Raw genomic sequence first — 23,651 nt, forward strand, 5'->3', positions numbered from 1 at the left:
GGGCCCCCCGCCGCCGCCGTGGTGTTGGCGACTGTAGGGGCCGTAGGGGTCGTGGGGGCCGTGGGCCCCCGGGCTTCCCGACTCAGGCTCACCAGGGCTGTGGAGGGAGGAAGACGGGTCCTCAGCTGGAGGACAGCAGCCCGCAGCCTGGAGGGGGCAGGGGGCAGGGGGCAGGCGGGAGTCGGGGAGGGGCCCGGTGGCGCCAGCTGGGACCAGAGGGGCTGTTTACCTACAGCGAAGCCGAACAGGAAAACTAAGTAGACCAGAAGGAAGCGGAGCAGGTCTCGCAGGATCACCTGGAACACAGTGCCCAGGAGCCGGTGGGTGGCTGGGCCACTGGCACAAGCCCAGATCCCCAGGGGCACCACACGCTCACACACGCCCACACACGCGAGCATGTTTGATTCCCTGTGTGTGCATGCCCAAAATCCCGAGAGGAGATTGGAGGCGAAGGGATTTCTGTGTGGCTATCACCCCTGGGGGGGGGGTGATTTTTCACTTTTTGTCTCTCAGTCTCTGTTTCCCTGGCAAGCACACGTGCCCCACAGCAAAAATCTCTCTTTAAAAAGTAATCTACCTCATAGGGCCAGCAGATGAGTCACTGGACTCCCACATGGCCGACTGAGGTTTGAGTCCCTGGACCCCATAGCTTGAAAATCCTGCCTGGGCGCCCTGTGTGCGTGCTCAAGATCCGGGAAGGATAATGGAAGGGAAGAGAATGGTGTGTTATCCGCCCTGGGGGTGATTTCTCATTTTCCCTCTCACTGTCTATTTCTCCGTCTCTCTCCAGTGAGCATGCACCCTAAGGTAAAATCCTCTAAAAAATAATTAAGTTTAAAAAGTAAATTAATTGGGGCTGGCAGGTGGCATGGTGGTTAAAGACGCTGGACTCCGATGTGGCTAGCCGGTGAGTCTTGGACCTGGCAGCTTGCTTTCTCACCTTTTCTTTTTCTTTCTCTTTGTCTTTCTTTGGTCAGATTAATAATAATAATAATAAATGAAGTTAAATAAAACAATTCTTTTTTTTTTGAGAGGGTTTTTTGTTTTATTTTATTTTATTTTATTTTTTTATTTGCTATGGGGGTGGCGCTCGCCAGAGAGACAGAGAGGCAGAGAGACAGAAACCAAGACATCTCCCAGGACGCCGCAATCCCTTCTCCTCTCGGGATCTTGGGCACGCATGCACACACGCCCCGTGTGAGTTTAAGCTACCAGGTCCAGAACTTGAACTGCAGTCAACTACATGGGAGTCCAGTGACGTAGCCATTACACCATCTGCTGGTCTCCAAATAAAACAATTTTTAATTTTTTTTTTTTGAGAGGTTTTTGCTATAGGGGGCGTGCGCTCACCAGAAAGAAAGAGACAGAAAGTGAGAATCACCCCCCAGGGGGGATGGCCACACCACAATCCATTTTTCTCCATTCTCCTCTCAGGATCTTGGGCACACACGCACACACGCCCAGCGTGAGTTTAAGCCACCAGGTCCAGGACTTGAACCACTGTAGACTACATGAGAATCCAGCAACATAGCCATTACGCCAACTGCTGGTCCCATTATAACAACTCTTTAAAAATTAATTGATTAATTAAAAATTAACCTCAGATCATATCATTTTCCTGCTTAAAACTCCCCAAGACCAGGGGCTGGCAGGTGGCATGGTGGTTAGAGGCGCTGGATTCCCACATGGCCAACCACAGTTCAAGTCCCAACCTGGCAGCTGGCTTTCTTACTTTCCCTTTCTCTCTGTCTCTGTCTGGTCAATTTTTTTTTTAATGATAAAAACAAATGGAATTTAAAAATAAATATTAAAACAAATAAACAAAAACCTCCCCAGAATCTGGGCCAGCTGGTTGCATGGTGGTTAAGGCAGTTGGATCCCTCATGGATGACTATAAAGTTTAACTCCTGGGCCCAGTGGCTTGAAAAACAGCTGGGCACATGTGCATACATGCCTCAAATCCTGAAAAGCAGGAAGAAATGGAGGAGAAGGGATTGTGGTATGATCATTTCCCATCGGCGGGAGGGTGGTGTCTCACTTCCCCTCTTTCTGTCTCTCTCTCCAGCAAGCATGGGCCCTCTATCAAATTAGCGGGGGAAACCCTCCGTGGACAAAAAAGTAAACATAGGGTTACTATATGATCTACAAAGCCCACTGCCGGGTGTACATACACCGAGAAGAATTTAAGCAGGGAGCCAGACAGATCTTGGTTCCCCCAGGTTCACAGCAGCATTACTCACAATAGCCAAAAAGTGGGAGCAACCCGAGTGTCCATCAAGGGATGAACGGGTAACGTGGCCTACACATGCGATGACACAGGCTACCCCACGGATGAACCTGGAGGACATCATGCTGAGTGAAATAAGCATTATAGCAAAATTAAAACAACAACGAATGCTTGAAGTGGCAAATTCTGTCTAATATTTTACCATAGGCAAAAATGCATGTGCTCACAGGAGAGAGACAGGGAGAGGGAATTTGAGAAATCACTCCCCAGGGGAGATGGCCACGCTGCAATCCCTTCTCTTCTATTCTCCTCCTGGGATTCTGGACACACACACACACGTGCCCAGTGTGAATTTCTTTAAAAAAAAAAAAAACTATTATTTTATTTAACTTTATTAGTATTATTTTCCAGTTTGACCAGAGAGAGACAGAGAAAGAGAGAGAGGGAAAGTGAGAAAGAAAGCCACCAAGGCCAAGACTTGAACCGCAGTCAGCCATGTGGGAGTCCAGCACCTTTATCACTGCCAGCCCCTCCAGTGTGAATTTCAAGCCACTAGGTCTGGGACTCGAACCATGGTTGACCATGTGGAAGTCCAGCACCTTAACCACCATGCCACCTGCTGGCCTATTAGTGCAATTTAAAAAATAAATAAACCTTTGGGGAAGGGCCAGCAGGTGGCATGGGTGGTTAAGGTGCTAGAATCCCATATAGTAAACTATGGCTTTTCCTCTTTTTCTGTTTGTCTCTCTCTGATGAGCGCATGTGCCCTATAGCAAATTAAATCACAGTAATAATAAAAAATGGGGTTAGCAAGTGGCATGGGGGTGAAGGTGCTGAATTCCCACCCGGCTGACTGTGGGAGCCACGTGACCTGGTGGCTTGCTTTCTCATTTTCCCTCTCTCTCATTTTCTGGTCAAATTTAAATAAATTAATTTAATTTAAAGAATAATAATAATAATAAATACCTCTGGGGGAGCCTGCAAGTCCCTCCCTATGGGCAAAGCCCCTGGACCGAACTTCCTCCTAGCTTCCTCTCCTCCACCCTCCCTAACTCTCCCAGGCACCCCAGCCTCCCAGCTCCGTCCCAGGGTCTCCAAGCTTGTCTGGCCCCTTAGCCTTTGCCTTTCCTGGTCCCTCCTCAGCTTGATGGTGGCTGACCGAGTCTTTCAGGTCCTGACCAGTCCCTCTGCACGACGTCCCTTCTGAGCACCGTCCGCCTAGTCCTTCTCCCTCACATGGCCCTCTGTGTTCCCTTCAAAGAACTGAGCAGTCTGCAAGGCTCTCTGTGGTTTTCTTAGTGTTTTCATTTTCTCCATTAGAAAGCCAGCTTCAGGAGGGTAAGGAAATGACTGCCGTTCACTGCTGCATCCCCAACACCTAGAGCAGGCTCTGGGCCAGCTGGTGGCATCGTGGTTAAGGCAGCTGGATCCTACATGCTGACTGCACAGTTTGGATCTCAGAGGCTTAAAAAATACACCAGGCACATGGGCCAGCAGGCAGTGTGATGGTTAAGGTGCTGGATTCCACATAGTTGACTCTGCAGTTCAAATCCCAGATGTGGCAGCTTAGGAAGCATGCTGGGTGTGTGTGCGTGTGTGCTCAAAGTCCCAGGAGGAGAATGGTGGAGAGGGGATTGTAGCGTGGCCATCTCCCTGCTGGGGTGGGGAGCGATTTCTCACTTTCACTCTCCCTCTCTAGCTCTCTCTGTCTCTCTCTCTCTAGTGAGTGCATGCTCTACAGCAAAACGAAAGAAAAACAAACAAACAAAAAAAAATCCATGCATGTGTGCCCAAAATCTTGAAGAGAGAAATGGAAAAGGGATTGAGGCATGGTAAGCCTCCTCGGCGGGGCGCTTTCTCTCTTTCTCTCTGGCAAGCACGTGTGCCCTCTAGCAATGAAAAAAAAAAAAAAAAAAAAAAAAAAAAAAGACAGGGTCTGGCCATGAAGAGGCAGCCCCTGAACGTTCATGAATGAGTAAAGGAACGCAGACACCTGCATACACCCGCACATCCCGGTGCAGACACCGAGCGCTCCCTGGGTGTAGATGAAACACGTGCTGCACATGCATATGTGCGTGTGTTTGCACATGCGTGCAGACTCCAAGCACGCCTACACCCACACTTGCGCCCACACTCAGCAACACCCAGGCAGACGCTCACGCTGTCCTCTGCCCGACAGCTGTGAGGGACGCCTCCTGCCTGCTGAGGTCACCAGCAGTCCTCAGAGCTGCCCGCCCCTCACCTTCTGGATCATGACGCTGTAGATGCCCGTGTGCTGGAAGCCGCGCGTGTAGTAGAGCAGGTTCAGCCAGCCCAGCACCAGCGAGGACACCAGCAGGGGCAGGTACCACTCGATAGTCAGGAAACACAGCACCTGGGACAGCACCGTGAGCAGGGCCTGGGCCAGGCTGTGGGCACAGAGTCTGGGTCAGCTTCCAGCCCGCTCAGCAACGACCCCATCTCCCACGGGCCAGCACTGACCACCGCTGCCTCTCCCACAGCAGCCTGAGGATTGTCCTCCGTCTGTCTGGAACAGGACCCTGTCAGGGCCTGGTCTCCGTCTTGGGCAAGTTATTTCATCTCTGTAGGCCTCAGTCCCCTCCCCTGTAAAGTGGCCAGAATAGTAACGACACCTGGTCCAGGCAGGTGGCACACAGTTACCGCCATGCTTGGGAGCTGGAGGCCACACGGAAGCTCCAGGTTCAGTCCCTGGCCAACCTAAACACATGGGGCCCTGTCACAGGTGCCAGTGAGCCTGGCTCACTGGGAAGGTTGGACAGAACGACTGTGATAGTGAAATTCTGTCCATAATAGCTCTACTGGGTCAGGAGGTGGTGTGGTGGGTAAGGCGCTGGACTCCCCCATGGCTGACCATGGTTAAAATCCCAAGCCTGGTGGCTTACTTTCTCATTCTCCTTCTCTCTCTTTGGTGAGTGCACATGCTCTATAGAAAATTTTAAAAATATATAGTAATAATAAATAAAATGAAATAATTCTTTTTTTAAAAAATAGCTCTCTCTCAGTCCCTCACTTCCCTCCTTAAAAAAGAAAAGAAAAAATGGCCGGCAGGTGGCGTGGTGGTTAAGGGCGCTGGACGCCCACATGGCCGACTGTGGTTCGAGTTGGGCCCTGACAGCTTTCTCACTTTCCCTTACTGTCTCTCTTTCACTCTGTCCCTCTCTGGTCAAATTAAAATAAATAAATAGAGTAATTCTTTAAAAGAAAAGAACCCAAACAGTAACAACACCTGACTTGTAGAGCCCTTTCAAGGACGAAGCGACACACCACATGGAAAGAGTCTGAGCTGCTGGGGCTGTCCCGAGGGCTCCCTGTCACTATCACCACCAAGGTCTACAAGGATGGAACGAACGCAACCCCGATGCCCAGGTCCTAATTCCCTGGAACTCCCTGGGCCCTAAACCCAGCCTGGTGCCCTCCGCCACACCACCCTCCCCCAGGCCTCAGAGACGGGCGGGGGAGGTAGAGCGAGACCCCACGTACAAGAGGATTTCAAAGTAGCTGTCCATGAACGAGATCCAGATGAACAGGCGGCGGCGCCAGAAGTACCACAGCTGCGGAGGAAGGGGGAGAACAGAACCGGGGTGTGGAACTTGCTCTCCAAGCCCAAGGGCAGCCCAGCAGCCCCTCAGAGCCTGGACCCGCCTTCCCGCACCCCTGCACACTCCCACCCACTGGCCTGGCCTGTGGGATCCTGGCCAGGATCCCCTCAGGGCTAAAGCAGCAGTTTTGACTTTAAGGGGCAGATCAGGAATCCTTCCATCAGCAGAGAAAGCTCTGGGCTCTCTCAAAAAAAAAAAAAAAAAAGGCAGCCTCCCACAGACACAGACAGTGCAGGGCTCGCCTGGTGCTCCATGGTTCCAGATGAAGGGCCCACGTGCTGCACAGTGAGCGGGGAGCACCCTGTTCTCCAGCCCACCCAGGCACAGCGCCCACATTCTGCTTGCTTGGAGACGTCCCAATGTCTGCAGCCTGCCTCCTGCAGCGCCTCCTGCTGGCCAGGCCTCTGTGCTCCCCAAGTGAGAGATGCCCTAAGGAGGTACCCAGGGGCAGGGACTTCCAGCTTGATTCCTGGCTTGATTCCCTACCAAGGAATCAGAGAACCCCAGAAAGCACTGCAGGGGAGTACCCGGGCCTCCAGAAGGCAAGGCCAGAACCCAAGCCCTCAGCCCCTGTGAGCCCGGCCGGTTGGTCTGCCCCTGTTCTACAGCGTCCACGGGAGCCACTGTGGGTAGGGAGATAGGGGAACTCTCACCTGGCCCAGGAGGAGGTAGACCCCCCCAAGCAGGATCAGGATGTGGCCCAGCAGCAGCATGGAGTTCCCAGGGGTGGCTTTCAGGGACAGGAAGGCCTGCTGGAGACAGCCCCGGATAAGACCCAGGTCCTGAGTCCTCTCCCTAATGGCTCACCCTCCCAGAGACAAAGCTGAACCTGAGCTGTGAGGCTCAGGGTGTCACCCGCTGTAGGGCAAAGGATCTGCAGATCCCAATTTCTTGAAAAGCACATTGTGAAGTGATCACAAGCCAGACTGCCTGGGTTCAGGTCCTGTCTCCACCACTTACTGGCTGTGTGACCCTGCATATGTGACTTAACCTCTCTGTGCCTCTCTCCCTCAGCTGTAAACAGGATGATGCTAGTCGAGCATCCCAGAGTACTGCCCTGAGGTCCCAGGGGGTACTTTCTACACGTGGTGAGGGCTTGGGAAATGCTGGCTTCACAGAACCAGGGAACCACGAGCAGCCTGGGCCTCCTGGCACCCTTCCCAGGACGGATCCATCTTCCTCCAGGGTGCTTTCCAGCAGGCCTCCCAGGAAGGGCCCCCTCCTGCTCTTGCCTTCTCCAGGGCCGGCTGGTGGTAGGCCACCGCGGTGAAGACGAGCATGTAGGCCAGGTAACACAGGAAGTTGAGGAAGAAGCGGGAGATCAGCAGGTCCCATTTCGCCTGCAGCAGTTTGTTCAGGGGCTCCAAAACCACCATTCGGTGCCGGTGCTGGGGTGGGAGCAGGGGAATCGGGTTCACGGGGCCCAGTATACACAGGGCGCCCTCCTCAGGTCGGGCTCTGCGCAAGGGCAGAGGGAAATGGAGGGGAAGCAGCAGGTTCCCACACCCCTTTGACCCCGATGGCCCCTCCCCACCTGTCCCACCCCAGTCCTCCTGGCTATGGACTGGGACCTCGCCCTCCGTTCCAGATCTGGTGCGGATCAACAGAGAGGCTCTCGGGTTGCCACGGGCCCCTGGTGCCACCCCCCGGGTTTGGGGGACTGCAGCGTGGAATGAGTGAGCATGGTGGGGCTGGGACTGGGGTGAGGGTCCCGCCTGGTGCAGCTGCATCCCCACCAACACGGAGAGGGCAGGTGTGCCCCGCAGGCAGCCCTGCTTTGTGGGCCTGCTGGGAGTTCCGCCAGGCCTCTCTCTGTGCACGCCGGCGCCCCGCAGGCTCACCGGGCTCCTGCAGTGAAAAGCGATGATCTCCAGCACTGAGTTCTCCTCCCAGCTGTCCACGGAGGCCAGGTCGTACAGCGACACGCGGACCGGCCCGTAGCACCACTCGGTGAACTTTCGGGAGAGGGACCGGCATGACCCTGAGAACTCCCGCTGCAGGATGTGCCTGAAAATCTGCAGGACAGGTGACCACGTGAGCTCGCCACCAGCCAACACTGGGAATCACTTGGCACACCGCAGAGCTGTGGCAGACACACACACGCCTCTGTGTGCACAGGTCCTGTTTGCGTTAACTCTTACACATGCCACATGGGCTCAGCCACCCACACATGCCCTGGCCAGTCCCCAGGCCCTTTTTCCCCAACTCCTGCCCTGTGGTTATCTTTCCTGAACTCATCAGATGACAAAGAGACCTCCAGCCCTGGGGTCCTCAGGGGCCTTTGAGGTCAGAGGCTACCAGCTATATCTGTGCTGTCCTTTATTTTTTTTTAGGTATTTATTTAATTATATTTATCATTACTGTTTTTGTTTTTTAATTTGCTCCAGAGCACATGCGCTCAACAGAGACAGACAAAGTGAGAAAGCAAGCCTTCAGGTCTGGGACTTGAACCACAGTCAATCATGTGGGAACCCAGGACCTTAACCACCATGCCACCTGCTGAGCCCCCAGCCCTGTCAGTACTTCTGTGATCAGAATCCAGAACTTTCAACAGACTAGAAAGAAATCCCTAGCAGAAACAATTTAAGAAGCAGTCTGAAGGCCAGCAGGTGGCTTAGTGGTCAATGCGCTGGACTCCCACATGAGCAACCGTGGTTCAAGTCTCAAACCTGACAGCTTGAAAATCACCCCAGCTGCATGTACATGTGTGTGTGTGTGCCCAAAATCCCAGGAGGAGAATGGAGAAGGGATTGTGGTATGGCCATTCCCCCCAGGGGCATGATTTCTCACTTTCCCTCTCTCTGTGGTTCTCTGTCCTCTCCAGGGAGTGCACATATCCTATGGCAAGAACCTGAAAGGAAAAAAAAAAGCAATTTGATTTCACAAAAGAGAAATGGGGAAAGAAGCACAGCGTGGGCCACAGAGCAGTGCCTCTAGACAGGGTTCACACATCCAAGGAGGCACTCCAGGAAATGGAAGGCAGGAAAAAAATGTTTTATTAAAACTTCTAGGGGCTGGCAGGTGGCATGGTGGTTAAGGGCGCTGGACTCGAACATGGCTGACCGTGGTTCAAGTCTCAGACCTGGTGGTTTGCTTTCTCATTCTCTCTCTGTCCCTTTCTGGTCAAATTAAAATCAAATAAATAAATAAATAACTTTTATTTATTTATTTTAGAGGTTTTTGCTACAGGGCACGTGCGCTTGCCAGAAAGACAGAGAGAGACAGAGAGACAGAAAGTGAGAAATCCCCTCCCCAGGGGGGATGGCCACACCGCAATCCCTTCTTCTCCATTCTCCGCTTGGGATCTTGGGCACGCACGCACACGCGCCCAGTGTGAGTCCAAGCCGCCAGTCTGGGACTCGAACTATGGTCGACTACATGGGAGTCCAGCAACGTAGCCATTAAGCCAACTGCTGGTCCCTATTTTGTACATTCTTACCTCCCCCTGACACATACTCACACACACATAGGACAAGCCAATCACCAGCCATCTATTTTGAGTTCTTAGTGGCCCTTTTCTCATGGCACACACATTTTTTTGCTTTAAAAATTCTGGGGGGAGGACCAGCAGATGGCATAATGGCTATGTCACTGGACTCCTATGTAGACTGTGGTTCGAGTCCCAGACCCAGTGGCTTAAACTCACACAAGGCGTGTGTGCGTGCATGCCCAGGATCTCAAGGAGAATGGAGGAGAAGGGATTGCGGCATGGCCATCCCCACGGGGGGTGATTTCTCACTTTCCGTCTCTCTGTCTTTCTCTGTCTTTCTGGTGGTCACATGCACCCTATAGCAAAAACTTCTCCAAAAATTTTTTTATTTCTCTTTTTTGATTGTTTTTGTCTTATTTTTGTCTCTCTCTCTCTCTCTCTTTTTGTTTTGTTTTGTTTTCCTTTTCCTTTTCTGCTCAGCCTCCACACACTGAGTTTCTAGACAGATCTAGGTGTATAGTAGCCAAATATCTGAATACTTCTTGGGTCATATTAATCCTCAACTTCTATGGAAGCTGCTGGCACAAATGGAAAAGAACGGTACTGCTTAGAGACTGCAGATCACTTCCTCCTACGTGCCTGCCTGCCTCTGAATGCTCAGATTTAAGTCCAGAAACTAGGAAAAAACATGTAATCCATCAGATGACCAGAAATCACCGCAGAGCACAAGAAATATGAGAAACCAAGAAAATATCTCTCCCCTAAGGGAAAAGAATAACTCTTTTTTTTTTTTTTGGAGAGGTTTTCGCTATAGGGCGTGTGTGCTTGCCAGACAGACACAGAGAGAGAGACAGAAAGTGAGAAATCACCCCCCAGGGGGGATGGCCACGCCGCAAACCCTTCTCCCCGGTTCTCCTCTTGGGATCTTGGGCACGCACGCACACACGCCCGGCGTGAGTCTAAGCCACCGGGTCCGGGACTCCAACCGCGGTCGACTACATGGGAGTCCAGCAACATAGTCATTACGCTAACTGCTGGTCCCCAAGAATAACTCCTCATCTTCCACAGAAAATACAAGGGAACTTGTGAAAATGTCAGATAAAAAATTTTAAATATTAATAGTGACAAAACTAACAGAGATGCAAGAGAAGAGAGACAATGAACTCTAGGAAATTCAGTGGAAAAGAGACAATAAGTTCCAGGAGGTGAGGAAGTTCTTGCATGATCTGAAAGATGAAATACACACCATAAAAAAAGAATCAAATGGAATTGTTAGAGATGAAGACTGTGATACAGGAAATCAAAACTTTCCTTGAAAGTATTAAAAGCAGATTCGATCATGGAGAAGATCGAATCTCAGATGTAGAAGATCTGACCTAGAAAAATTTACTTTTGACCTAGAAAAATTCACCAGAAGGACTAAAATAACCCCCAAAATGAGAATAATATGCGAATAATGTGCGATACCATTAAATATCCAAACATCTGGATAATCAGTATACCAGCAGGTGAAGAAACTAATAAGGGCATTGATAATCTATTCCATGGAATCCTGGAAGAAAACTTTCCAAACCTAGAGAGGCACTCAAATATCCTGACCCAACAAATACAAAGGACCCCCACATAGAATCAACCCAAGATCTTCTCTAAGGCACATCATAACCAGATTGACCAAAACCACAGACAGAGACAAGATACTAAAATTGGCAGGAGAAAAACGTCAAGTTACTTTCAAAGGATATCTCATCAGGCTAATGTTGGACCTCTCCTCGGAAACAATGCAAGCAAGGAAAGAATTCAAAGTGTTAAGTGAAAAACAGTATTAACCAAGAATACTACACCCAGCAAGATTATCCTTCATATGGGAAATAAAGACAAAAACATTCTCAGATAAACAAAACCTGAAAGAATTTACCAACACCAGACCGGCTCTCCAAGAAGTGCTGAAGGGAGTGCTATACCAGGAAAACTAAAGTCAGACACAGAGAAATAAAAGTACAAAAAACAACCAAGAAAATGGCCAGACTAATGGTAAGGATAAATCTGGAGTTGAATGTTAACTTCCAGAATGTAAACAGATCAAGGAACCAGCAGTTAGCGTAATGGTTATGTCACTGGACTCCCACGTAGTCAACTGCGGTTCGCGTCCCGGACCCGATGACTTAAAACTCACGCCGGGTGCGTGTGCGTGTGTGCCCAAGATCCCGAGAGGAGAATGGAGGAGATGGGATTGCGGTGTGACCATCCCCCCTGGGGGGTGATTTCTCACTTTCTGTCTCTATGTCTCTCTCTGTCTATCTGGCAAGCGCACGCGCCCTATAGTGAAAATCTCTCAAAGAAAAAAAAAAAAAAAAAGATCAGACCACAGTAACACTGTAAATTCAATAGAAGAGAGATTAATTACATAAGACTGAACTGGTGAAATAGAATTTTTTGAGTTTTGACTAAAACAATACTGATTTTTTTCCTATGCTTTTTTTTCTAGATTTAAGGCTTTTTTTTTTTTTAATCTTCTCTTCATCTGTTGATATTTTCACCTACCTACTGTTCGAACTGAATCCTAACCTTTTTCCTGGCTTTAAGTCTTAAGCAAATTTCTCTTGCTTTTTTTAAAAATTTTGATTAAAACTAAAACTGTTTTACTTAAATTAAAAAATGTATTAGGGGGACCAGCAGTTGGTGTAATGGCTATGTCGCTGTACTCCCATGTAGTCGACTGCGGTTCGAGTCCCGGACCAGTGGCTTCAACTCACACAGGGCATGTGTGCATGTGTGCCCAAGATCCCGAGAGGAGAATGGAGAAGGGATTGTGGCGTGGCTATCTCCCCTGGGGGGTGGTTTCTCTCTTTCTGTCTCTCTGTCTCTCTCTGTCTTTCTGGTGAGCGCACGCACCCTATAGCAAAAACTTCTCCTAGGTTGCTGGACTCCCCCGCATGGTTGACCACGGTTTGAATCCCAGACCTGACAGCTTGCTCTCTCTCTCTCTCTCTCACATCTTTCTCTGGCAAAACTCATGTGAAAAAATAATAAATAAATAAATTAAACAATTCTTTAAAAAAATAAAATAAATGAATAAATAAATTTAAATTAAAAATAATTATTTAAAAATATAACTTTTTAAAAATGTATTTTAATGCATATTTAATGACTGCAATAAGCTATATAGCCCCAGCAAGATGCTACTTTATAGAATTTTCATTTTACTCACTGAGGTTTGTGTCTAAAGCCAGACATGTGTTCAGAAATATGCATATATCAGCTGTGCTTGCTATTGAAAGTATTTAGATGAATTAAGATACTTAGTGAATCAATAAAATGTGAAAAAACAAAACTGTTGAGAATGATGCAGTCTATGTGGTGCCGTTGGTGGTGTCTTAGACTACAGAGGGGGGAGACACACTGACTGTGGTCTGAGTCTCTGGTCTGGTCGGCCTGAAAACATGATGGACACAGTTGGAGGACTGGAGAAGGAGGTTGTGGCACGACCAAGGCTTGTGAAGGGTGTTTGTCTCCCTCTCTCTTCCTCTCTCTCATGTGCACATGCATTTTTTTTTTTTTTTGAGAGAGAGAGATTTTTGCGACAAGGGACATGTGCTTGCCGAAAAGACGGAGAGACAGAAAGCGAGAAATCACCCCCCAGGGGTATGGTCACACTGCAATCCCTTCTCCTCCATCCTTCTCTCAGGACTTTGGGCATGTACACACACGTGCACAGCATGAGTTTTAAGCTGCCAGGTCCAGGACTTGAACTGTGGTCAACTGCATGGAGTCCAGGGACGTAATCATTATGCCATCTGTTGTGGCCCCTAAAAATAAAAAAAAAAAAAAAAAAAAAAAAAAAACACTGGGCTGGCCCCATGGCCTAGTGGTCAATGGAGCTAAACTCCACATGGGTATCTATGGTTTGAATCCCAGCCCTGGAACTTAGAAAAGCATGCCAGCCCAAAACCCCAATGGGACAGAGAAACAGAGAAGAGACAGGCATGACCACAGCCATAGAGTGGTGTTTTCTCCCTCTCTCTCTCACTGTCTTACTGTTTCTTCCTGGCAAGCACATGTGTCTTCTAGTGGTTTTTAAAAAGTTTAAAAATTGGGACCAGCAGGTGGCGTGGTACTTAAGGGCACTGGACTCCCACATGATTGACCGTAGTTCAAGTCCTGGACATGGTGGCTTGCTTTCTCACTTTCTCTCTCTCTCTCTCTTACTCTGTCCCTCTCTGGTCAAATTTAAATAAGTAAATAACAAAGTTCAGGTGCAGCGGACACCAGGACTCCAAGATGGCGTCAGTCGTACCAGTGAAGGAGAAGAAACTCATGGATGTCAAACTTGGGGAGCTGCCAAGCTGGATACTGATGCGGGATTTTACCCCTACAGGCATTGCTAGAGCATCTCTGAGAGGTCACTGCCAGTATTACAGCAAGTACATCAACGTGAAGAAAGAGGGCGTTGCTGGGGTTTCTATGGTGCTGGCCGCTTATGTGCTCTCCAGCTACTGCCTTTCTTATAAGGAACCCAACCAGGAGCAGCAACGCAGATACCACTGAGAGGGCCAGCGTGGAGGGCATACACTGAACCAGGCCTTCATCTTGGCTTAGCATCCCTCCAAAGGAACTTGTTGAGTCCTTTCATATCCCAGTCAAGAATTCACACCCAATAAGAGATGACTGGTATGTGTAAAATAATAATAATAATAATAAAGTCCAATAAAATTCTTTAAAAAAAGGAGAGAGAGAGAGAAAGTTTAAAAATTAAAACTGCAAGGGGCCAGCAGGTGGTGTGGTAGTTAAGGTGCTAGATTCCCACATGGCCGACCATGGTTCAGGTCCCAGACCCCATGGCTTTAAAATTGTGCTTGGCACGTATGTGCACATGCCCAAAGTCCCAAGAGGAGTACCAAGAGGGACTGTGGTGTGGCCATCCTCTCTGAGGGTGATTTCTCACTTTTGCTCTGTCTCTCTCTGACAAGTACATATGTCTTAGGACAGAAACCTTAACAAAAAAAAACCTGATGAACTGCAAAAGTCTGGAAGAGAAGATGAATGTTGATATGCATAATTTATAATTATAACATACATAATCATAGGGTATATAATATATAATCATTATAATATAAAAAGTCCTCACAAAGTTCATGGAAATGAGTATTATAAGTAACTGCATGGATTTCAAATAATTTTGCTCTAAAATAAACTCGTCCTTTAATTCCATTTTCTACAAACTTTGACATTACATGTGTAACATATAGAATATATAGATATAGATAGAAAATTGTGTAGAAGGAATCAGGCAATAGTAAAGCCAAGGAACCTTAAAGGACAAGATAAATACTTGCTTACATAAAAATTTTTAAAATTCTGAATAGCAAAAAACATCAGAAAATTAAAAATGAAACAATGAACTGGGGGAGAAATTTGCCAGTAGACAAATATTGAGTTTAATAAAGAACAGTTACCAATCAATATGAAGAAAACCTAGCAAATCTTTTGTTTGCTTGATTAGTTTGCTAGAGGGTATGCGTGGTCACCAGAGGGAGACAGAGAGGGAAAGTGAGAAAGCATACCCTTGGGGGTGGTCACACTACAATCCCTTCTCCTCCAAGCTCCTCTCAGGTACACATGCGCACATTCCCACTGTGTTTTCAAGGCGCTGAGTCCAGGACTCGAACTGCATAGTTAGCCATAGGATCCAGAATTCTTGAGACCAGCAGTTGGCATAATGGTTATGTCGCTAGACACCTATGTAGCCAACTGCAGTTCGAGTCTCAGACCGGTGGCTTGAACTCACGCCGGGTGCATGTTTGTGTGTGCCCAAGATCCCGAGAGGAGAATGGAGTAGAAGGGATTGAAGCTCTCTCTGTCTTTCTGGAGAGCGCACGGGCCCTATAACAAAAACCTCCCCCCCCCAAAAAAAAATCCTTCTTGTTAGGGCAGCAGATGGTGTGGTAGTTAAGGCACTGGGCCCCCACATGGCTGACCATGCTCCAAGTCCCAGACCCCCAGACCAGGCAGCTTGCTTTCTCACGTTCCCTCTGTCTCTCTCTGGTCAAATTTTTAAAAATTATACTAAAATAAATTAATAATTCTTTCTCTCTCTCTCTTTTCTTTTTTTTTAAAAGAATTATTTATTTTATTTATTTTTTATTATCACTATTATCTTTAATTTGACCAGAGAGAGAGAAGGAGACAGAGAGAGAGGGAAAGTGAGAAAACAAGTCATCAGGTCTGGGACTCAAACCGTGGTTGGCCATGCGGGAGTCCAGCACCTTAACCACCATGCCACCTGCTAGTCTCTCTCTTTTCTTTTTTATAGAAAGGTTTTTCCTATAGGGTGCATGCCCTCGCCAGAGAAACAGAGAGACAGGAAGTGAGAAATCACTCCCCAGGAGAGATGGCCATGCCACAACCCCTTCTCCTCCATTCTCCTCCCAGGATCTTGGGCAAGCCTGCACACGCGCCTGGTGTGAGTTTCAAGGCACAGGGTCTGGCACTCGAACCACAGTCAGCCATGCGGGAGTCCAGCAATGTAAACATTACACCATCTGGCCCCTTTATTTATTTACTTATTTATTCATTTTTTGTTCTGTTTTTATTTTAACTTTACTTATTTATTTATTTTTAATTTTACTAGATAGGGACAGAGAGAGAAAGACAGAGAGAGAAAGAGAAAGACAGAGAGAGAGAAAAAGCAAGAAAGCAAGCCACCAGGTCTGGGACTTGAAAAGTGGTTGGCCATATGGGAGTCCACTGTCCTTAACCACCATGCTACCTGCTGGCCCCTATTCATTTATTTGTTGAAGAATTATCTATTCCTTTTGTCCAGAACCACCACTTTCCAGTAATTAACCAAAATGAAAGAGGAGAGGCACCCAATATATATTCTATAGGCCTTCTAGAAAACATGGAGGGGCCAGCAGTCGGCTTGCTTTCTCGCTCTCCCTCTCCCTCTCTCTGTCTTTCTCTGGCAAAACTCATGTGGGAAAAAAAAAATCAATTAAATAAATAAATACTTATTTTAAAATAAGTATTTAATTATTAATAATTTAATATTAAAATAAACAAATAATAATAACAAATGGAATTTTACAAATAAAATTTTTTAAAAGAATTATTTTATTTGTTATTATTATTATTATTTTTTGGAGAGATTTTTGCTGTATGGTGTGTGTGCTCGCCAGACAGACAGAGAGAGACAGAGAGACAGAAAGCGAGAAACCACCCCCCAGGGGGGATGGCCATGCCGCAATCCCTTCTCCTCCATTCTCTTCTCGGGATCTTGGGCACACACTCACACGCTCCTGGCATGAGTTTTAAGCCACCGGGTCCGGGACACGAACCGCGGTCGACTACGTGGGAGTCCAGCGACATAGCCATTACGCTAACTGCTGGTCCCTTATTATTATTATTTTTAATTTGACCAGAGAGAGAGAGAAAGGGAAAGTGAGAAAGCAGGCCACCAGGTCCAGGACAGAAACCGTGGTCAGCCATGTGGGAGTCCAGCACCTTAACCACCACGCCACCTACCAGCCCCCAATAAGTAATTCTTAAAAAAGTGAAAAAGTACATTTTGAGTGAGTCCTGCTTCTTCCAGGAGGGGTCGGGGAGGGCACAGGGACTGCAGCTCACCTCCGTTTTGCCCTCCTTGGCAGCCAGCTTCAGGGGTGTGAGGCCCTGCAGGTTGGGGATGTCTTCCAGCTGCACGGCGGGGCAGAGGCGGGCCCCTGCTTGGAGGAGGCTGTCATACATGCCGATCACCATCGCGCTGTTCTCGGGGGAGTTGTCCGCAATCATCACCAGGGCATGCAGAGCCGTGTTGCCCAGAGAGTCCGCGGCCTGCAGGTTGGCTGGCTGGTGTGGGTTCTCCAGGAGGTAGGTCACTATATCCCACTGCTTGGTGCACGCGGCCAGAGAGAGAGGTAGCTCGCCTGTGGGCCAAGGGGGCAGCTTGGTCCTTGGGCCTCCCACCTGCCTATTCCTCATGCTCCTTGGACAGAAGGCCCGGCCTCCTGCAAGCAGGTCAGGCTTCTTTATCATCTAAGGGACCAGAACCGGGGCCACCAGCCAAGATCCTCATCTCCCTGCCTTTCTCCTCTTTGTCAGTGCTCTGATGCGCCACACCGACTTGATCAAGTCTCAACACATGCCAATTCTAGTACCCACTCCTCTGCCCACATCTGGGCGCAATGCTTGCTGAGCTGCTGAGCCTCTGTCCCAAACAAGGATAAAACATTTCTTCAGGGCCAGCAAGTGGCATGATGGTTAAGGTGCTGGACTCCCACAGGGTTGCCCACGGTTCGAGTCCTGGACCTGGAGGTTCGTTTTTCTCATGTCCCTCTCTCTCTCTCTGTCTCTGTCTCTCTCTGGCGAATACATGTACCTTAAAGCAAAATTTAAAATAACAATAGGGACCAGCAGATGGCATAGCAGTTATGTTTCTGGACTCCCATATGACCAACTGCTGTTTGAATCCCACACCTGGTAGCTTCAAAATCAAACTGGTCACATATGCATGCATGTCCAAGATCCTGGGAGAATGGAGGAGAAGGGATTGTAATGTGACCATCTCCCCGGGTGGGTGATTTTTCACTTTCCCATTCACTGTCTCTGTATCTCTCTCTCTGGCAAGTGCACGCTCCCTAAGGCCAAAGCTTCTAAAATAAATTAATAAATAAAATTAAATAATAATCAAATTAAATAAATATATATACTTAAAAATCTGTTAAGACAAATTGGTTCTGCAGGCAGCTGAGTGTCTAGATGCAGGGTGTTGGGGTCAGCCATACACTGGCTTAAGTGTCAGCTCTGCCACACACACTAATCACATGATCTTTGACAAGGTCTCACACTCTGCCTCAATTTACCCAAAAAGGCTCACTCACCAAAATAGAAGCAAGTCCCTTGGCTCTTCTGGAAGAAGTGGCCACAGGCCCTGGCATGCACATTGGCTCCGTTTTCTACCAGGAGCTTCACGCATGGTAAGCTCCTCTTCTCGATGGCGATGTGCAGGGCACTGTGGCCTCGGTAGTACTCATCCGTGCACTGGGCGTTGACCAGGGGCTGGGGGTTGCCGGAGTCCCGGTCGATCTGCAGCAGCGGCAGGATGCAGGGGTTGACCCCATCCTGAAGGTTCAGCACAGCCTTCATCAGGCACGTCTTCCCCGTGGAGCCCTCTGTGGGAAAAGGGCCGGGGACAGGGCACCGCAGTACTCAGGCCTGGTGCAGCCGGGCTGCTTGCCAACTTGCAGCTTGCACAGAAAGCCCGGGCTCCAAAGCACCCCTTGGGAGTATAGAGAAAGATCGCTACACACGACCCGTGGGAGCACAGCCATGTTGCTGAGTATTACAGCTCCAGGCAACAGGAATTAAAATACCAATGGGTATGGCTGCCATTTCTGTCCTGGAAACTGAGTTTCTAAGACATAATTCATCAAACGTGTAATGCTGTCTATACAAGACCATTCGGAAAGCTGTTTGGAGGAGGGAAGGGAGGCCCCGTGGGATGAATGGACATGGGAGACACAGTCAAGGCCATAGGTGCTGTCCGCAGGGCCCCCACAGCCATTCCCAGAGCTGCTATGGACACGTGCCCCTCAGCTCCTGTCTGTAGCCCAGATCCCCCCGTGTCCAGTCCTCAGCCTGCAGGACGCCATAGCCCGGCCCCACGGGGCAGGGTCTACCTGTGTACTCCGAGTCGGTGAGGTACTTGCTGGTCCGTTGCAGGTACTCTGGTAGTCCAGCCAGGTCCTCAGGGACACCCCGGGAGACCACGCTGAACAGCCGATCACGGTCGAAGCGGTTCGGGTCAGGTTGGCTGTGGGGGATGTGGTGTGTGACTCATGCTGCAACAGGTCCAGGGGCTCCCCAAAGCCCCCATCCTAGAGAGTCCTTTTGAGGAGTCTTGTAGGTACTGCACACTCCTCAGACCTAGAGAGTCCTCCCAAGGGCCTCTGTCTCAGGGGAGGCCAAGGAGACCCACATGCTCAGAGCCCCAGGAGGAGGGGGCCAACTGGACATGAATCTTTTTTTTTTTTTTTTGAGAGGTTTTTTGCTATAGGGCATGTGCGCTCGCCAGACAGAGAGACAGAAAGCAAGAAATCACCCCCCAGGGGGATGGCCACGCCGCAATCCCTTCTCCTCCATTCTCCTCTTGGGATCTTGGGCACACACGCACACATGCCCGGTGTGAGTTTTAAGCCACCAGGTCCAGGACGCGAACCTCAGTCGACTACATGGGAGTCCAGTGACATAGCCATTACGCCAACTGCTGGTCCCTGGGCATGAATCTTCATCCCCACGACCATTCGTCACCGAGAGTTTTTGGTATCCGGACACTGCGATGCATCATCTCCCAGCAGACGTGTTAACCCACAGGGTCAGTGTCAGCACACACCACTGGTGCTGGCTGTAGAGCTCGCGGCTGGGTCTGGCCGGCGCTACAGCTGAGCCTGGCTGCACGCACCTCCGGTCTCGGAGGAGGAGGAGAAGGAATGGAGGAGGAAAGCTTCTGCCCACTCTCAGAAACCACCTGCTGACCCATAACGGAGTATTCTGCCCTACAGGTCAGCAACCACTCTCTCCTGCATTAGACAGACGAGCAGGTAAAAGCCTGCCTGAAGTCACACGGCAGAACTGGGACTCTCACGGGGTCTGTCTAACTCTAACCCAAACTCTGAACCCCTAGAGAGAGTCAGGGCTGGACAACAAGAGATTTCCAGAGACTGGGCCAGCCAGTGGCATGGTGGTTAAGGCAACTGGATCCCACATGGCCAACCGCACAGTTTGAATCCCAGACCCAGTGGTTTGAAAAACTTATGTGGGCACATATGCATGCATGCCCCCAAATCCCAAGAGGAGAATGGAGGAGAGATTGCAGCATGGTCATCCTCTCCTCCCCAGGATGGTTCTTCACTTTCTCTCCCCCCCTGCCCCCCTGGAAAGTGCATGCACCCTCTAGCAAATACTAAATAAATAAATAAATAAAGTGGTTTCCCAGAAACAGTCCTGGTGCTGAAACTTTTCTTTTTTTTTGGAGACGTTTTTGCTATGGGGCGCGTGCGCTCGCCAGAAAGACAGAGAGAGACAGAGAGACAGAAAGTAGAAATCACTCCCCAGGGGGGATGGCCACACCACAATCCCCTCTCCTCCATTCTCCTCTCTGGATCTTGGGCACGCATGCACATGCGCCTGGCTTGAATTTAAGCCACCAGGTCCGGGACCCAAACTGTGGTCAACTACCTGGGAGTCCAGTGACGGAGCCATTACGCCAACTGCTGGTCCCCCTGGTGCTGAAACTTATCAGACACTAACCAGAGTTTTACTGAGAAGCCACCCTTCTGGGAAATCTCGCCCACAGACCCGGAAGAAGCCTTGGAGCTCATCAGAATCTAGCAGTGTCTGGTAACAGGGAAAGGGAGGGTGTGGGGCCCTCCCTCCTGGGCTGTGTATCATCATTCATGAGGCCAACTCACCTCTGGGGATCCAGCACCATGACCAGCAGATACAAATGGAAAAACAAAATGGGGGCTCTTCGATGTTCTGGAGACCCACAGACCCTCCCGGCTATAAGACTCCAGTGTAATGTCCCAGGTGACCGACCATGGTTTGAGTCCCAGACCTGGCAGCTTGCTTTCTCATTTTCCCTCTCTCTCTCACTCTGTCCATCTCTGGTCAAATTAAAATAAATAAATAAATAAATAAATAAATAAATAAAGTTAAATAAAGTTAAATAAAATAATTCTTTAAAAGAAGAAGAAGAAAAAAGACTCCAGTGTAACGAGCCAACTGAGTGAGGACTGGTGACTGTCTTGTGCCCGGGGCAACTGTTAGGACCAGTCACATCTGAAGTCACATGGCCGTGACCACGATCAAGGCCAGCCCCTGCCTCCTCCACACCAGGAAACTACATGTCTGCCCCGCCTTGCGTGCCATCCTCCACCCACAGGGCCACAACATAACCAGAGGGTTGTGCGGCTGACTCGGGAGCCCTGCGGGCAAGCTGGCTGGGGAAGCCGCCATTTGGACAAGGTGCTTCCTGCCACCAGCGTGGTACCACAGTCCTGGGGTAGGGAGGCCCAGTGAGGGCACATCACAGGTGCTGCGGGACCGCCGTCTTGTCAGGCAGGCGCCCAGCTTCCAGGAGCTCCCTCGCAATCCCGCCCGCATGGCACTAACGGAGCTGGTCCTCGGCACACCCAGCTGGCAGCCAAGGTCAGTGTGACACCTCAAGCATGAGGCAGGAGGACGGGGCCTCCTTGGCAGTCTTGCCTGACCCAAAGGCTCTCCAGCCTCACAGGGCGGACCTTATCCTAGAGGGAGGCCAGGTGCTGCCCCCAGCAGGAAAAGAAGGAGGACTGACACTGTGAGCTGGCAGAGACCACAGGAAAATCACAAATCCAGCTTTAGGGTAGAGCCAGGAGTGCCCGGGACATTTCAAACGTCTTTGACCCTCCATAGATGGTGCAACTCCCACTGCCATATTCCACAGGGGCCACGACAGGAGTGGGAGGGTGCGAACTAAGGGGATTTGGGGGGTGAGTTGTGTACTTGAAGCTAAAAGAATGTGTCCCTGCAAAGAACACAGCCTGGGGGCAGAAGAATGGAGAAGACTCTGAAGGTTTCAGAGAGCTAACAAGGGCTCAGGGGCCTCAGAGCCTGACCCACAGGCCGTGGAGAACGGGCGCCAGTGCTGGGCCCCCACCCCACCCCCATCTGCTGGCTCACCTGGCACCTGCTCCTTTCCGGTAGTTGAGGTTCACTTTAATCTGAGGCGAGAAGTTTCGGTCCTCGCCCTGGAATGGGGACTCCATGGGGGGCGGCCCGTCCCCATAGCCCAGCTTCCTTCTATCAGCTTCAGAGCCATCCTCCGGGCCTCCGTCAGAAGTCTCCAGCCGGAATGGCGCAGGGCTGGAGGGCGAGCTCATTCTGGGAGGAGGAGGCTGCTGGGCCCAGCAGTCCCCTCTGCGGAGGGTGAGCCGTCAGGGTCCCTCCTTCCTGGGGCCTGCTAAGGAGAGGTTTAGAACCCTTGGGGCTGAGCCCAACAGGAAGGGAAGTGATAGCCCAAGGGCGAGGGCCCAGGGCCGAGAGGGAGGGAGACCTGTGGGGTGAAAGTGGCCCCACATCCTGGAACGGGGGTGGGACGGGGACTCAGCAGGGCCGCTTCTCTGACACGGTCATCCAGGAGGAACCACGACTGTCCCCAGCCTTCCCCGTACCACTTCCTGATATCTGACAGGCTGCAGCCCTGCCATTGGCACAATGTCTTGCCCAGCGGCCAGTACCTGGACAGGGAGACATGTCATCACTGGGATGGGGCTGGCCACTCAGCCGCTGGCCAAGGGAGGGGACGCCCTGGGGGGGAACTGAGAAAAGCCACTGGGGATTAGAGGACTCAGAAAGAGGAAATGACATTCCCTAGGGCACAGTCATTGGCAGAGCTGGGTCTAAACCACCTTCCTCTACCATGAGTCCCGCTTCGGTTGTCACCATCTTGCAGAGCCCTTCGGTTTTCAGTGTGACTCATCTCTGAGGGCATCGAATGCCCCCGCTCTGTGCCTGCGGGTCTCCAGGGCTTTCAGAGCAGGGTGAGAGGTCCCCCACTATGTACCCGGACCCCCAGCTGGGCTTAGGGAGCTCAGCTGACAGCACAGTCTCACCCTCACAGGAAAACTGAAACCACAACCCCATCACATGGCCGGGGTGGGGTCCGCCCGCGTGGGGGACCTAAACCCCCAGTGGGCAGAAGCAGAAAGAGGGAAAGACAGAGAAAACCTGAGAGCCAGCGGGGAGGGAGGAGGGGCAGAGAGAACAGACCCTCCGTGGGAAGTGGAGAGGGTAGGCTGGGGCAGGGTGCAGGGCCTGGGCCACTCCCATCCAGCTTCAGGCTCCCACAGGTCCGGGGCCCTTGGTGGAGACAGGGGAGGCCAAGACCAGACTTAACTTGCAGTTATGACCCCCCACCTTTCTGCCCAAACTGGGGCAGGGGCACCCTTCCCCCAAATACCTCTATCCAGGCTATGTCCTAGCCCCTTCTGCCTCCATGGTGGCCTGAGCCCTCCACTCCCAAGTCCCAACAGCAATGGTTGTTGGGTGTCTGTCCAGCCCCTACCCCCGCCTCCTGGGACCCCTCCAACCCCAGCCACGCACCCTGGCAGCAGAGGAACGAGTCTGGAGTCCAGGTAGAGGGAGCGGGAGCCCCACGCAGGCCAGGCTCAGGGCTGGGGAAGCGAGGAGCCCCCTAGGCCTTCCGCGCCTGGATCGAGATCGCACACTGGCAGGTTTGGGGCCGACCCCCTCGGCCGTCCCCGGAACTGCCCATCGACTTACCCCGTGGGCTGAGGCCAGGGCGTGGCAGGCCCCGGGCGCGGGGGCCCCCGGGCCC

At 50.6% G+C, this 23,651-nt stretch overlaps 1 protein-coding gene across 1 annotated transcript in view; it reads right to left on the reverse strand.

Annotated features, from left to right (window-relative positions):
* Positions 1-22,983, reverse strand: part of TRPV2 (transient receptor potential cation channel subfamily V member 2) — a 30,889-nt gene extending 7,906 nt beyond the window's left edge. The window contains exons 1-11 of the mRNA XM_027773708.1: positions 21,995-22,983; positions 18,952-19,085; positions 18,154-18,444; positions 16,901-17,199; positions 7,689-7,862; positions 7,080-7,235; positions 6,501-6,599; positions 5,729-5,799; positions 4,470-4,635; positions 230-296; positions 5-97 (exon numbers count right to left, since the gene is read on the reverse strand). Coding sequence (XP_027629509.1) covers positions 5-97; positions 230-296; positions 4,470-4,635; positions 5,729-5,799; positions 6,501-6,599; positions 7,080-7,235; positions 7,689-7,862; positions 16,901-17,199; positions 18,154-18,444; positions 18,952-19,085; positions 21,995-22,194 — 1,750 coding nt within the window. The 5' untranslated portion in view covers positions 22,195-22,983. The remainder of the gene's footprint in view (positions 1-4; positions 98-229; positions 297-4,469; positions 4,636-5,728; positions 5,800-6,500; positions 6,600-7,079; positions 7,236-7,688; positions 7,863-16,900; positions 17,200-18,153; positions 18,445-18,951; positions 19,086-21,994) is intronic.
* Positions 22,984-23,651: the final 668 nt, after the last annotated feature.

Source organism: Tupaia chinensis, unplaced genomic scaffold, assembly GCF_000334495.1.
Source record: "Tupaia chinensis unplaced genomic scaffold, TupChi_1.0 Scaffold000365_1, whole genome shotgun sequence".
NCBI classification, from domain to species: Eukaryota; Metazoa; Chordata; class Mammalia; order Scandentia; family Tupaiidae; genus Tupaia; species Tupaia belangeri.